General features: G+C 36.7%; 1 protein-coding gene across 4 annotated transcripts in view; it reads left to right on the plus strand.

The window, feature by feature from the left end:
- The window catches only part of CNTN5 (contactin 5), an 863,350-nt gene that overhangs the window by 190,953 nt on the left and 655,401 nt on the right, over window positions 1-16,996 (plus strand). For 3 of the 4 annotated variants that reach the window (XM_056114781.1, XM_056114779.1, XM_056114782.1), the window contains exon 2: window positions 6,659-6,789. In XM_056114781.1, coding sequence (XP_055970756.1) covers window positions 6,717-6,789 — 73 coding nt within the window. In that variant the 5' untranslated portion in view covers window positions 6,659-6,716. Of the gene's footprint in view, window positions 1-6,657; window positions 6,794-16,996 lie in introns of those variants that run through there. The other variant, XM_056114780.1, reaches the window with a different exon arrangement.

A 16,996-nucleotide genomic window follows, 5' to 3' on the forward strand; every position in this document is an offset into this window, starting at 1 on the left:
AGATGATTATCGTGAATCACAGACATTGTGATGCCAAGTCTATTTGTGGTCTGCAAGTCCCTGGAATGCCAGACCTGCACACAGGCATATTCTCCAGTCCCTCAGTTCCCAGGAACTGAATATGACAGTCAGATCTGAAAGGAAAAGGTTTGTCCAACTTCTATATACATTTGTGTAGTGCATTCTTGAGTTCCTTGAAAACTAGACTCTTTATTGGCAAATCACTCCTTATATTTGGGACATTTCCTTTAATTGGATCTTGGAATTTTAAGAATAAAATTTCAGTATTGTACATCTCTCCATCAAAGAATAAAATTTCTACAAAATTTGATAAACTAGAAAGAAGTACTCTAGATGATTAAATTGACATTCCAAACTGTCTCTAAAATAGATTGGAAAAATAGATCGGAAAAAGTGTTGTACAACTCATACATTTGAGGACATTTTCAAATGACTCTTCTCAAAGTTAGACTCTGGGGTGGGGAATTGGGGAAAAAATAGCAATTCAGGCTCTTTTCCCTGTGACACGTTTTGATGTATTTTGGACATCTGAACTAGAATATTCTAAACCCCAAGTTGATCTTTCAGGTTGAACTTACGCTTTTAAGAAACAGATTATAAAAACAAACATAGGGCCTGAGCAATTGCACAGCGGGTAGGGCATCCACCTTGCACGGGGTCGACCTGAGTTTGATTCCCAGCATCCCATATGGTCCCCTGAACATTGCCAGAAGTAATTCTTGAGTGCAGAGCCAGGAATAACCCCTGTGCATCACCGGGTGTGGCCCCAAAAGCAAAACAAACAAACAAACAAAAATGAATAATAAACAAATAAACATAAACAAGCCCACAGAAACTTAGCCTTTCACTCAGTTGATGTGAAGCAAATCCCTTCCTTCAGTAAAGAGCAGTTGGAGGGAAAGTGAGAGTAGGACACAGCTCCTAGCGGTGTCTAAAGAGATGATCAGGGCCTCTGGCAGCCAGCCAGACTGCTGGGCTGTTTTTCATGGGTGTTACTCCACTGACAGTACCTTCCTGACATTTGGACCTTGACCCCAGAACTGCTAACATGCCAGTGGTAGAAAGGCAGAGAGACTTTTTTTTTTTTTTTTTTTTTTTTTAGATTTAGTTGCTCTCAGAAATTCTCAGAAGTCTAAGAGAGTAAAGACAGTGAAAGCACAGTTGAGCTTGCTATCTCTTTTGTGAAGAATTTTGCCGTGATATCTGAAAATCAGCTTTGTTCTATGACACTGGACTTAATGGAGATACATTCTTTTTTTCAAGGTAGAAGACACATACAGTCAATCTATGACAATTGGCTATAACACGGTCGGTCTGAGAATTTGTGAGTTAAAGGAACTGGTTAGCAACTGATCTATGCTCAGTTATTTGCTACTGGCATCCTGTATGACCCATCATTGAAGATGGCACACTCATACACACCCCGCCACACACAACCACACATACACATACAATGAAAGGAAGAAGAAAATTTTAGTTATCCTGAAACTGGATGGCATTCTTAACTAATAGTGACAGATGTAACAGTAGGACTTCGAGTGTTGTCTACTAATGGCCAAACTGCAGGGTTTCAGAAACTGAGAAAGGTCAGGAGAAAGTGAGAAAGGAGAAAGGAATGTGAGAAAGGAATTCACGTGATCAAAGATGAGATGTAGTTTTAGAGAGGTTTCATTTGGATCACTCCCAGGTTTCCTTAGTGTCTTGTGTTATTCCTTGCACATGATGTGTCACAGTATTTGGACATCCTCAAGGGAGTCAGAAGTCGAAAGGTTATAAATTATTATCACAATCAGATTTCCTCTATGTCCTGGTAACTCTTTAGTACATGACATTTTTACATTAAGACATTTCTTGCCATTTTTCTGTTGCAAGTCTTTTGGACTTCCAAAAGGAAAAAAAAAATAGCTAAAGTACTGTAGCACTGTCCTCTTGTTGCTCATCGATTTGCTCGAGCAGGCCCAGTAAGGTCTCCATCGTGAGACTTCTTGTTACTATGTTTGGCATATTGAATACATCACGGGTAGCTTGCCAGGCTTTGCCCTGTGGGCGAGATACTCTCAGGAGCTTGCCAGGCTCTCCGAGAGGGGTGTAGGAATCGAACCCAGCTCGGCCGACCGGCTATGGGCAAGGAAAACACCCTACCACTGTGCTATCGCTCCAGCTGTCATAATTAATTTTCCTGAATTTGAAGATATTAGAGGAACTATTGGGCAGAGATTATTCGATATGCCAAACACAGTAACAACAAAGTCTCCAATGGAGACGTTACTGGGCCCGCTCGAGCAAATCGACGATCAACGGGAGGGCCTTTACTTTTACCTTTATAAATATTTTAATCACAAATACTTTATAGCACATGAAAATTTTCTTAAAAATCTGTACTTATAATTTTTCAGTTGAGTTGTCTCAGCTTTTTCTTTCTTGAATTTTGCTTTTGTAAATTAGAGTATAAAATTTTTAAATTTTAGATATTTCAAATATTCCACATAAATAATGAACAAAAATATTAAGCAGTATGAAGTTCAAAAACGTAGTTGGGACATTTGATAGAGAAGAGAAATATACTAAGAACTGAATAAAATCAATGGAAACAGGAAAGGGAGAGAAAAATCTATAAACACAATCCAGCCAGTTTGACGGTTCTGTTTTCTTTATTTATAATCTAATGTCCAAAGAAATTAGGAGAGCTATTTTATTTTGTACAGTTATCAAGTGACTAGGATTAACTATACCAGCTCATAATTCCATAAATATTAAGATTAACAATGCCAGCTCATAATTCCAGAAATAATTTAATGCAGTCGCCCTGCACATGTTCAAAAGCAAAAGCATCAAGAATAGCTCCTTGAAATCACATCTGATGTTGAGGAAATGAAATTAGTTAATTAAATATGATGGCATTGCTTTAGTGTAGTCATTTCAAGAACTTTTGTGAATTAAATTAGTCATTTCAAGAACTTTTGTAGATTAAATGTATTTTTTTTTTTGGCAATAAACTCTCAACTGGGAGATAGAAACTTTGGGGGGGGAAAAAGAACCATGCATCATGCAAAGATTCCACAGGGAAGTCTGCACATTTTTTCCGTTTCATTGCTAATGAGTCATTTTCACCTTACTCCTGCTCTCACCGGCTCCCTGGAAGAAGCATCTGTCAGCCTCCACAGCTGAATGGGTTTGATACCAGACAGGTGGCAACAGAGTGGGGAAGAAACCATGTCAGTGGGATGTAGTTAATCTGGAATTAGGATGATACACCTGGTATCATTAAGATTTGACTGCATGTTATAAATGATTGACTACAATATAATCAATTCTTAGAAGTTAAGGTTTTAAATCTTCTTTGAAATAAAAATAAGTATAGTTGGAATTAATATAATATGTAACAAGTCTTTTACGTAATACTAGAAAATAAAGTCCATTTAGAAATTACAGTTATATATTTGTCTATTGAAAAATTTCCTGAATGATGCTATTCTTACTCTGGAAACTTCTGTGTGTGCTGTGAGGTCTCTAAAAACATCCATTTTGACATCAGTAAAACAAGTTTGAATATTATATGACCTAATGTATTTGGATGGGTTTAGTAGCCATCATACTTAATGTGTGTAGAAATTTGAAGACTAATATCATATTTATTATTTATCTCATGGATTGTTTTTAATTTTCACAATACTCTGAAGATCAAATGAAGATCAAATGTTCCTTAGTACCTCAAACAACATTCCTATCTACTACTCAGTTTATTTCCTTGACCATGAATAGGCATTAATCAGACCCTTCATGCCTGATACAGTTGTTTCCTTCATCTGACAAGTGCCCTCCTCTGAAATCCTGCCCTGAGTGCCCAGCAATGCACTGGGTATCCTCTGTGAGATGTGCAGTGCAGCACTGGCCTCATTACTTCACTCTTCACAAGGCGCTGCTACTTCCACACTCTTCCTCTCACACTTACCATGCTTAAGGCGGGTCTTGTTCACCCTTAAATTCCAATAGCTGGCACAGTGTGGAACACTAAATTAGGCAGAAAGTTTGTTTAGTATTAAAATCAATCAGTTGTATGCATGCATGTATGTTCAGAAGCATAAATAGGAAAACAGAACTCATCTCCTGTCGTTTATCTGCTTTCAATTTGAACTATTATTCTGAGTTATGAGTTATTTTAGATATGAAAATGAGGTATGGATATGGTATGGATAATATTTTTAAGTGAGCCCAAAGTGTTTAAGAAAGACCAATTCAGTGAAAACTACTTGTTTAAGCAAATTTGGTGAAGTAAACGGATAATATGCAGTATTAGAACAGATACAGATATTAAATAATCATGATGTGATAAATCAGCTCAGGTGTGAAGCACAGTGAGCTATCAGAAGAGACCTCATTTGTGTGACTTATTTTGCTACAGAGATGATGGTATCATTAATGAGAATGAGAACTTGGAAAGATGACATCGTTTTCTGCTTCTTGGGGGGTGGGAGAGAATGTGAGCACAACAGTGTGTAATTCTTCATTTGTGTTACTTTTGTGATGACTTTAAGAGCACCATGGGGAAGAGGGTTATTAATTTGAAAGTTATTTGTGTGTACATGGAATATTGAAGTAATGTATTATCAGGAAGAGTTATGGTGTAGCAGTTGAAGCTGGACAAATAGCACTCAAGAATCATACACTTAAAAGACTTGTAGAAAACTCTCATCCCAGAAATGCAATGTTGGGATTGAAGATAGACATTGCTGGGAAAATGAGTTATTTTAGATATGAAAATGAGGAAAGAAAATAGTCGTATCTGTTTTGAAGAGTGTAATTGCCTGTGCCAGATTAAGATCTGGCATGATTAAAGGGAAGTGTGGTACATAGTTTTTGTGTGTGTCAACTTCATTGGGTTAATTAATTGCCAGTCATTTTTTTTTACAAACATTGTGCCTAATAGATTTCTGAAGATTACAGGAATCTACAGACTAAATAAAGCATATTTGCATACCTAAGCCAGTGGGCACTTTTGCATGCGTGGTATGTCACTTTCTGATATTTTAGTAATAAACCTAGAGGGATTACTGCCAGAAGTCCCTGGGTTCCAAGATTGGTATGTGTGCCTCTGGAATCATGGTAGGTCAGAAGCCGGAGGAGGCATTTGAGGATGGCAACCCAGAGCATTGTCATGGCGGGGAGCAAGGCAGATTCCACCCACATCCCATGAAGCCAAACGTGCCTCATCAATGCAGTCTCATACCTGGCTGTTCATTAAGCTCTAAAAGATGCAGCCACCATGTTGTCACCGCAAAGGGGGACAGGCGGAGGAACAGATACCCTTCCTCTCCCAGGGCTGCATAGCACCATAGTGCTATATACACATACATACACAGTCTAGATGTATTTTGGTTGGGCATTAACTTTTGCTCAGATTTTGCTACTCAAGCCTGATTTTCAGGGACAAATGGTAGATCATTAACTTTCCACTGATCACTTTGCATATCAGGAAATGTTGTGCGGCCGCTTATGCGGCTGCGCAGTTCAGAAAATAGTCCTGGTACCCACATGCCAGATCCATGCTTGTAGAAGCTCATGGTCACCGGGATTCCATCTGGAGAAGGTGGGGAGACAGCATCTACCCAATCTGGGACCTCCCGGGGATATCAGCTCTGGATGGGGCCCAGAGAATTCTCTAGGAGCTGTGGGGCTCTCTAGCCAGTTTTTTTCTTTGCTGCTGTGTCAGTTTTTCTTTAATTGATTCTAGTTTATGTCATATTATTGCAAAAGGTACTTCCTATTATTTCAATCTTAAGTTTATTAATACTTCTTTTGTAGCCTGTTAGATTATGTATCTTGAATAATATTCCAAGTCCTCTTGAAAAGATTGCTTTTTTACTTCCGTTGGATAGAATGTTTTGTGTCTGTTAAGCCCATTTATTTTAATATGTAGTTTAAGGTCATGATTTCATACTGATTTTCTGTATAAGGGATGTGCTGATTGTTTAAGCTATTGAACTTTTAGTTAACACATAATTTATCAACAACAATTAAATCCATTTATTTAATTAGAAATGCTGAGGCCTGGAGAGATGGCTCAAATAAATGAAGCACATGCCTTGCATTCTTGAAGTCCTCAGTTCAGTCTTGAGCACCATCTGATCCACTAAGCACAGCAAGATGGGCCCTGTATAGCCACTAACAGTACTGGGCTTCGTGTGGAGCCGTGTCCCTTGGGCACTGAAGCAGTAAGCTTTCGATGATAAGCTCAGTATCCCCCAAAGAATGGCCCCCAAATTCCTGTCCAGGCACCACTCATCTTCAAAACAGAATTGTTTTAAGTATATATTGATATACTTATGAACTAGCAGCATAAATGTCTATGTGTAACTAAGTAGAACATGAATAGAAAACATCTGTTGGACCGTGGAGATTGTTCAAGGGCTGGGTGATAGGCATGGGCCTTCCAGAGTCCCAGTTACCACATGGCCTGAAATAGCCAGAAAGGCCCCTGAAACCATGGGGGAGGCCCAGGAGACAAACAACAGCAGCAAAAAAATTTTCTTTCCTCTGTTAAGAAAATTTAATTTGTTAACAAAATTAGGTTTTCCAAACTATACACAATGGGAAGAGAGATCACTTGCAGCTAACAGTATGCATCCTTTCTTTCTAGGTATCCTTCAAAGATTGTCATTTACTGACCTTGAGGATCCACTCTGAGTCATTTTTGTATGTCTACTGCAAAAGGATACATTTACAGAAACTTCTTCCTCTTTGGCATTCTGGATTTGGACCCAGTTTCAAGTAAGTAGGTACATATCATCTTTTACTTATCTATGCAAAGTCAAGAGGAAGATCAATGGAAAATAAACACAAAATCTTGTTTCATTTCTGGAGCTCCTTAACAATAGTTCAGTGTGTTGAAGTTTAATATTTTCTCAAAGTAGGTGTTTTAAGTTGAAGTTATCTTGATTGTATCATTACCCACAGTTTACAGTATTCTGAAGATAGTAGTAAAATGAAGAGTAGTAAAATTAAATTTTATTTTGCCTACTTGCATTTTTATTTTGATGTAAATTTGGCAAATTCATGAAGATTATATAAAATTGCTGTGAGAAAAATACTTAGATGTAATCTGATTTTGTGATTTCTTCTTCAAATAGCATATAATGTGCTAGTAGAAGAATCTTATGCCTTTTGGAGGCCTGAGTTTGAAGACAGGATTTCTGTTACATAAGCAGGATGTTGTAGGCAGGAAAAGGCTGAGGAGCCTCCAGAGCAGGGAATCTCACAGAGGAAACCAGCCTTTTGTTTAGCTGCTTGGCATTCATATATATATATATGTCCGAAAGTCTTTCTGGGGGCCAGAGAGATAGCACACAGCAGATGTGGAACTTGCTTTGGTGCTGCCAATGAAGGTTTAGTCCTGACACCCCCATGATCCCCTGAGCACATCCAGGAATGATCCCTGAACACAGAGCCACAAATAAGCTTTGAACAGAGCCAGGTGTGGCCCCCCAAACAAACTAAATAAATTTTCAGTAATATTTATCATCATATAATTTAATAAGTCCTTGAAAATTCGTGAAATATTAATGAATATGTCAGTATATATGACTAAGTGGCAGCTAACAGATCATCTCACATCTATTGCATTATTTTTATATATTGTGGTGTATTTTTAGATATTCGACCAAGAAGGTCAGTCTATTTGGGATTTATAGTTAATTTTCCTATTTTATAATTATTTATGAAATAATGGCAATATCATACCACAAGCTACTATATACTCATCCTCTATCAGTTTATTTTCATTGATTAAAATATTGTAAGGGGATTTAGAGAAATAGAACACACAGCTGTGGTGTTGAAAACTGAGTTCAAACCCAGGTATACCCTGAGCGCCACTGACCATGTATCCCAAGCTCTGCTGTGTGTCTACACACACACACACACACACACACACACACACACACACTGCTATGCTTCCTAGAGAATAAATTAACAACAATATTGAAAATATTAGAAGTTATTTTACTTGGTCTAGATCTTGTTTTCAGTTCCTTAACTATTATAGTTGTAACTGAAAAGTAGAATGATTACAACTAAATTTGGGAATATTTTTTCAGAAAGTTTCACCAGTATAATTTTGTTGTTCTACCGGTCTTAGTAATGTTCAAGAAGGCCAGTTCAGTAAATCTCACATTTCTAGCATCTTTCATTTTAGAAAATTAAATTTTTTTGTCATTTTTATTGAGGATACCAAATGTATCAAGTATTCTTTAATTAGTTCTATAGGGAAAAAGCCATAAAATTAGTATTTCCCATATTCCCATGTACTCTCATTTTGTGGAGAAAAAAAACATAAGTATTTAAAAAGTCTCTGACAATAAAATATTAAACCACAGAAAAGAATAAGTCCCATAAACAGCTCCATTTCTAGATTTTCAACAAATTTTGATTAATAGTCTGTTACAACACAAATTGTTTCAGAATTTTTGTATAAATTATAATAGCAATCTGCACCTTAACAAATTAAACTTCAAATTAACTTGCCACTTCTATGTCTATGCATGTAAGTTATATGTAGGTACCTTAATTGTTATGTTAGAAACAGTTTATTTATGGGTTTTCTGACATTTTCAAGAAAAGACAGCTGAATGTAGCAGAGCAGCTGTAGGTGAGTGGATTTGTGTCTAATGCTTCCTTCCAGATGGATGATGGATAGGCAATTTAAATTTATGGTAGGCATATCAACAGATGGAAGTAGAATGGAGTAAATATCTTTGCCACCTGTGAACTATTGCATTCTTTCATTTATCAGCAGAACTGTATTAAATTCACATAGTTCAAAGAACTCTAATTAAAGTTTGAGAAGGAGACTTTTTTGGCCAACCCTTTAATAAATCTATGCTTTAAGCCCAAGATGTAGAGTATTTAAGTGTGCAGGGTACTTCAAGAAGCAGGTTGCCAGAACACAGTTCTGTCTTGTTATGTCACTCTTGTTATTGCTCTGCTCAACTAATTGAAAAGCATATTGGTAGAATAGGGAGCAATTGAAATAAATGAGACAGACAGAGCACTCCAAAAAGACATAAATGAATTAGAATTGATGAATCTGATGAGAATGTCACTTTAAATAAAGCCCCATTTCATTCATGTACTTGCACCTAATCTGTCACTACAACTACCAAAAAAATCTAGAGAGATACTGACAGTTTCATCTTGACACAGTTGAAGAGATTTCTCCCATAATAACAGGCAACATATATTAAAAGGGGTCATGAGTTCAGCCATTGAGAATGAAACGTTTCACTCAATAACTTATACAACCCTATCCAGTTGTCATTGGCTCTGTTCCAAGAGAAAGAGGTTGGTTCCATTAGAGATCAGCCCCAGGGACTATAAGTTTGTAGATTTCAAAATTTGTCAGAATTCTTATAACCGAATAAAGGGGATAATAAATGAAGGGACTGATACTAACCATTAGTATCAATGAATGCAGTCATAGAAAACTAAAGCTACCAAAATAGAGATGTTCTTCCAGTTTCAGAAAGCAGAAGTTTAGTTTTTAACTTAGTTAACTTGAAAATGGAGTAGAAATTCCAAATAAAAAATTATTTTATATGCACTGTTATTGTTCTCCCATTGTTCATCAATTTGCTCGAACGGGGCCAGTAACCTTGTGAGATTTGTTACTGTGTTTGGCATATGGAATACGTCATGGGTAACTTGCTAGGCTTGCTGTGTGGGCGAGATATTCTCAGTAGCTTGCTGGGATCTCCGAGAGGGGCGGAGGAATCAAACTTGGGTCGGCCGTGTTGGCTGCATGTAAGGCAAACGCCCTACCCGCTGTACTACAGTACTTGCAAAAATGTATATGTTAGTAGTATTGCTATTTGCTATAACATTTTAATACACAAGCACTTACTAGAAATAACATTTAAAGAAACCATGTGTTTAATATTCAGATAATTACAATAAAGTGATTGAAATCATTATTCCTTGATGAAGAGAATACTACATTTTAAAATAATTCTTTAGGTTAACGATGCAATCATTTTACCAGCCTTCACCAAGCAGAGTTCGATTATGTAACAAATGATTCAGTTAGAGATTGGTTAGTTTAGTCATGCTCTAAGCCTTTACCAGGAGTATTTTTTTATACTGCCTGTATAATATTGAACTTTCCACACACTATTTTGATAGAAATTCAACTTCTGACAAAATTTAAATCTAGCACCCCCCCCAAAAGTTATAACAGATCACCTAAAACTGATGAATAAATGTGATAGTTTCATAAAAACTGCTTTGGTTGCATATTCTATTTTTTTTTGGCAGCTAAGTAGACCACAACAGTCTTCTGTGGTAGTACAGTCAAATCAAGGGAAATACTTTCTAATTTTCAAAGATATTGGACAGTTCCATCCAAAGTTCTCTTTCAGTAAAAAATCTTAACTCATTTTGAGATATTTGTTACATGTATTTTTTATAATTTGAAGGTGTATAGTTTTTCAAACAGCATCTCTCTCTGTGTGCTATAAAGGAGGAACGGGTGGATTTTTGGGGCTACAAAGGACTTATCATCTTATTTGTAGAGAAGTGTTGATGAATTAATATTTTTCAGAATAGAATTCCTAGGATTGTGAAATGAAACTGAATTTGTCCAAAGTAAAAAGGGAAATCAGTACTGAGTTTTCTTTCTTATTAGACTTGAGAGTGCATCATCTCTGCATGCCAGATGTTAGCAAAGTTTCTCAAACTTAGTGGCCTTTCCTGTGAACACAATTTCTATCTGTTTTAAAAGTAAATAATTCCTCATCTTTTGAATGATGTGTGAAATTGAAATTAAACAATGAACATATGTGAAGTTGAATTAAACAATGAATATAAAATAAACAAAAATATCTATCTGTACATACAAAGGAACGTGTATTTGGCATTTTGTGTCTGGGGAGCCATAAAGTGGGAGGAATAAAAGTAGAGGATTAATGCTTCAAGGCACGTTGCTTCAGCTCTGGCTCGATGCTCTAATCATACAGTCATGTGAACACTCTATAGTACTGTATTCATTCTTAACCTTCAGACAAATAAATATTCATCATTATATAGAGGAATATTATGTTAGAGAAACTTCAATGACAAAATTTCAACTAGGAATCCAGACAAATTCTTAGTATGGATTTAAATTTTTGTCTTTCTTTGGGGCAATGTTTAAGAAAGCTCAGATGCGCATATAATGAATTGGCAATCATGGATCAATAAGTATTAAATAATCGTTAGAAATGTTCTACTATGCTCAGAGTTAATGTGTCAAAATCAGGGATAAAAAACCCATACGGATAATTTGTGATGAATTAACTAATTATCCCATTAGCAGTAAAGTTATACTGCAGATGGTTTCCCAGTGTTAATATTCTGCTTTAGTAAACTTGAAGAGGCAATGTCTGGATTTCAAAATATTTAATATTTTATATCTGATATAATTCATTTAGCACAAGCAGCATTTCTTTTTGCTTTAAAAATAAATCAAAGTGTTCCTCTATTTTCCATCGTTATTTGGAAATGATATTCTGTTCTTATTTTAGTAATTAGTTCATTTTTAAAACAGATAATTAACTGCTCATGAAACTTCTCTGTTGTATACAATGCGGCAATCTTTTGGTTAGTTTATTCCACTTTGTAAAAGGTTACAAAAGCCTTTTAAAGTAGTGTTTCTCAGCCAAGGTTCATTTGGTCCCCAATGGACCTTCAGGATGTTCTGAGGAGGCCACAAGGGAAAACTGAATAAATGAAAGGCCACAGCACAAGACTCGGGGGTCTAGCAGGAAATAATTTGGAGGGGTCATGGTCTAAAAAAAGGTTGAGAAACAACCTTTATGTATAATTTTATGTATAATTTAAAGCACTAGTGATTTTATTAATTTTCAAACAGGTATGCCTGCCTAATTTGATTCTGACACATTGAAGATGGGAAAAGAAAAAAATAATACTTTCAGTAAAATATTTTTATTAGCCCTGTCTGTATAATTTTAGAGATTGCTGACACATCAGGCGTAATTTTGGGAGTTGCTTATATTACTTTCTTCAAGCTTTATTCTTGATATCTTTTTTTACGCAATGGTGAAAATCCAGGATACCTTATAGACTTAATCTGTAGACAACATCTTTACTTTTTGAAATATGTAACACATATGCTTCTCAAATAGGTCATTTATTAAAATAACTGTCTATTTCATTATTATGCCCTGACTAAAATATAGCTATTTAATTTAATTTACAGTAATTTTAATAATATTCTAATATTAAGATAATACATGGAATGGACTCTATTAAAGCATCTCAGGTTCATTTGGAATATAGAAGGTAAAAACTGCTTTTGTGTTTATATCACTATAGCAAATCATAGTGTCCTAAGATTTCAGTGATGCATAGCGGTAGAAATAACAAAGATGAGTACAATAGACCTTTCCATAGACTGAGATTTTCAGATCATTTAATCCTCTCTGTTGTCTCCAGAACACTCCAACAGACTTAATGAGAATAGATTGTCCCATCTCTGTCCTCATAATAGCCTGTTTGGGTAGAAGATAAAAACACTGTACAGTTAGTGCTATGGACAAAAAGACAGTGATCATCAACTCATCAACTTTGTGCTCATTCTCCTCTCTGCTGCTCACATATATAGCGCACACAAAAGCTATGTGCTGTGATATATTGTGCTATTAGACTGGAAAGTTCGAACTGTTGAGAATTAATTCAAGAGTTAGGAAATCGGCACAAGCAAAACCATCCAGTACGTACAAGGACTGTGATAAAGGGCAAGTACTTTGCTCTCAGAACATTCCAGAATCTCAGTTTCAGCCACATGAAACAGAGTAATCATGACAGATGGTATAGGTTGACTTCCCAATACATGACAGACTCAAAACTGATGTGAGAGGGTAGTTGGACTTCTAGAAATAGACACAGGCCACTCTGGAAAAGGAGGAATGGCAGTCTCTGGTATCAACCAGAGGAATGTAAGAACCACAGTGATTCCACAAGCCATAGAAACTTATAAATTATGAAGATGAAAAGATGAGAAAATACTAGAGCTGGGTTGTGTCATATACTAAGAAATATAGATTTTAAAATCTTGTTGTGTGTGTTTTGGTGCCACACCTGGTAGTGTTCAGAGTTTACTCTTGTTTCCCTGGCTTGGCACTCAAGGTTCATTCTTGGCAGGGTGTGGGGACCATATAGAGTATCAAGGATTGAACCTGGGTCAGCCACAGGGCAAACAACTTACTCCAGTCCCTTGAAATATATTTTAACTAAGGTTGTGATAGCCAGTGAAAGAAATTACCACACAATAAAATGTGGCTGATTTAAATGGAAATGAACTGTGAAAATTAAATATAACACTGTATAGTTAAATATGACAGTGTTTGACAGTGTTTGAAATATAACACAAGAGACTTTGTATATAAAAAATTGAGTATACATTCAACTGATATTTTAGATAGGTTAACAGAGCACTATAGCACTGTCCTCCCATTGTTCATTGATTTGCTTGAGCGGGCCCAGTAATGTCTCTATTGTGAGACTTGTCTTTACTGTGTTTGGCATATCGAATATGTCACAGGTAGCTTGCCAGGCTTTGCCGCGCGGGCAAGATACTCTTGATAGCTTGCTGGGCTCTCCAAGAGTAGTGGAGGAATCAAACGTGGGTCGGGCGGCCCTGCCCCATGCAAGGCAAATGCCATACCGCTGTATTATTGCTCCAGCCCAAGTTATTCATTGATTTGCTTGAGCGGGCCCAGTAACGGCTCCATTTTGAGTCTTATTGTTACTGTGTTTGGCATATCAAATATGTCACGGGGAGCTTGCCATGCTATGCTGTGCGGGCGAGATACTCTTGGTATCTTGCCGGGCTCTCCGAGAGGGGCGGAGGAATTGAACCCGGCTTTGCCGGGCTGGCTGCTTGCAAGGCAAATACCCTGCTGCTGTGCTATCGCTCCAGCCCCAGCCCAAGTTAATAGAATCTATTTTAAAATTTAATTTTAGTGTTCTGTTTCTTTTAAATTTTACTGTGACTTGCATTGATGCTTATATATTCATATTGAGCACGGCTGATTTAAGGAATTTTAATAATATTTCATATATTATTAAATGATCATATCAGTTTCTAATTACTTAAAATTCGTGTATTTATTTCCCATCTCCAACTTAATGCAAAGCTTTTATTATCAATCTGTTAGTTATAGCGTACTTCAGGGAAAATACTTTAAAACAGTTTCCTGAACTAATTTATTCCCTTCTGGAAAACTCAATTGTATTTATTACCTCAAGTTCTAGAAATTTTTTAAAAAAGTGTCAGTTAAATGATCTATTAAATTTAATTTTATCAAAAATTTTTAGCAGGACAGTTTCATTTGATAATATGTTAATATCCTTAATGATAAACTTGAATATAATTAGTGCACCCAGAGATACTTGAATGCCATGCTCATCCAGGTTTGCAGATAGGAACTGTTGTAGAATGTGTTAACAAACATTTATTTTGTAATTTGTTGTAAATTCTTAATTAGTATCTATATTGAGACAGCCTATTTTTGTTCTATTCAATTTTAAGTCTTCCACCCAAACCATTAAGAATTTAACTGAACAAATTAAACAGTGGAGTTAGAAATAAGATTGTTTTGACATTTCTATGTGAAAAACATTCTTAGGGGTACAGAATTTGTTTCAAGTCATTGAATGTATATGGTTTTTTTTTTTTGGTACTTTAAATGGGCCTAGAGGGCTGGAGCAATAGCACAGTGGATAGGGCATTTTCCTTGCATGTGGCTGACCCAGGTTTGATTCCCAGCATTCCATATGGTCCCTTGAGTACTTCCAGAAGTAATTCCTGATTGCATGAGCCAGGAGTAACCCCTGAGCATTGTGTGACCCAAGAAGCTAAAAAAAAAAAACAATAAAAATATTCGCCTTTTCCCCCCCTGATAGCAAGGTGGCCGCCACCTCAGAGCTTATTGGAAAGCCAGGTATGAGCCAGAGGTGACGGGGCAACTGCAGTCTCATGGGAAGGAGGGGCAGCTTGCAGCAGAAAAGTGAATGGACCATGCGTTAAACTATCGCGACATGCCTCCCTGGGAGGGAAAGGGTGTTGCGCCATGCCTCCCCGGGAGGGAAAGGGTGTTGCTCCCTTCCACCTTTTCCTCCCTAGCAGCAAGATAGCCGCCGCCTTAGAGCTTATAGGAAAGCCAGGTACGAGCTGGTGGTGACAAGGCAACTGCAGTCTCATGGGAAGGGGGGCGGTACCGGCACGTCCTTCACGCCCCACCAAAGTCATGAGTTACCCCCCCACAGAGAGGCTCTCTGGCACGGCCATAACACCAGACACACAGAAACCAATCTCGTAATTACCTGGCTCTTTGCAGAAATCCAAAATCGTGGCCGCGTGACATTATATGATTTTCATAACCAGCTATAGAAAACAAAATATTTCACAATGCCTTTTCAGCAATTCTGATTGTTTGGGGGGAAATTCTAAACAATAATGGTGCATCTTTTGTCGAAATAATGAATGTAATCAATGTAGAGAAGAGTTAAGTAGAAACCATCTGCCTCACAGGCATTTGGAGGTGTGTGGGGGGGTATACTGGGGTTCTTGGTGGTGAAAAATGAGTACTGGTGAAGGGAAAGGTGTTTGATCATTGTATGACTGAGACTTAAACCTGAAAGCTTAGTAACTTTTCCCACAGTGATTCAATAAATAAATATAAAAAGAAAAATAATTAAGGTGGAGTTCATGCTGCCCAATTCAATCAGCGAATCAGTGGCTGAATAAATAGCAGTACTCCTACAAAAAATAAACAATAAAAATAAAAAAATAAATGGGCCTAGAAAGTTACTTTGCTGAGTCATTAAAATTTTAATTTCAAAGTCACATGAGGAAACAAAGATTTTATTAAAAACTTTGGAGTTGGAAGGACAATTTTATTGTAAATTTCTGATAACTTTTCTGTGTAAATAGTTTTGAGAAAGGGCAGTGCACTCAACCTTTTACTAAGGTAGCTGTGTGAGAAATGAGGATAAGCATAATCTTAGAAGCGATTTTTGAAATGCATATTATAGAAATAGAATTTAAATTAGTTTATAAATATTATAGTAATAACAGTTACATACTTTTAATAATTATCTATTATTTTGTGCTTGAGGCTTTTCTGAGAATAAAGACAGTCTTGTAAGAAATATTGTTTTTAAGGCTAGGTTAACATGCAATAGGAAGGATCATTTCTGTTTTCTATAAAAAGTCAAATTACAGAGGAACAAGGGAGATATAATGCAGGCTGAGGCTGTGCCCACCTAACCTGGGTCCATCCCTGTAGTCAAAACTTGAAAGTTTTGAATAGGCCATTTCAAATTTGAAAAGTCAACCTAACTTGTCTATGATTTTAAAGAAATGTTCAAGTTACTGTGGTTTATCCTTTAACCAGAGGTTCAGAAACTTATTGACCTATCACCTGCTTTTCAGAAAAATAAAAGACTCAGCACTCCCCTTGTAACCTTTATTTTTTTGAGCATACCTGAAGCACCCTGCCCCCTGTTACTGTGCCCCCATGCATGTTCTAGCAACTTCCCCCTGTGGGCCTACTGCCTGGGACTGTGATCTTGATCTGAGAATATCCCCATAATATCTTGAATCTCAACATTTACACCTATAAATAACAATATTGTTTTCATTTTGCTGAAATTTTTAACTAAGGCAAACTGTATTTATGCCACTGCATAGCCCTTATCTGTATCTGTAGCAATGTGACCAGTTGGTGCTGGTCATCTTCATGTGTTTCTTTCAATTTTCGTATGCATTTCTGAGTATATACTAAGCTCCATATGCCATGTGCTCAGAAGGTAAGCAACATAAGTTAAACAAATAACAACAAAAAAACACCCTACATCAAAAAATTTCTTTTCTACTGGGCGCGTTCAAGAAATGACAGAGTGAGTACATGAACTTGATGAT

This window comes from Sorex fumeus, unplaced genomic scaffold, assembly GCF_029834395.1.
Source record: "Sorex fumeus unplaced genomic scaffold, SorFum_2.1 ptg000028l, whole genome shotgun sequence".
NCBI lineage: Eukaryota > Metazoa > Chordata > Mammalia > Eulipotyphla > Soricidae > Sorex > Sorex fumeus.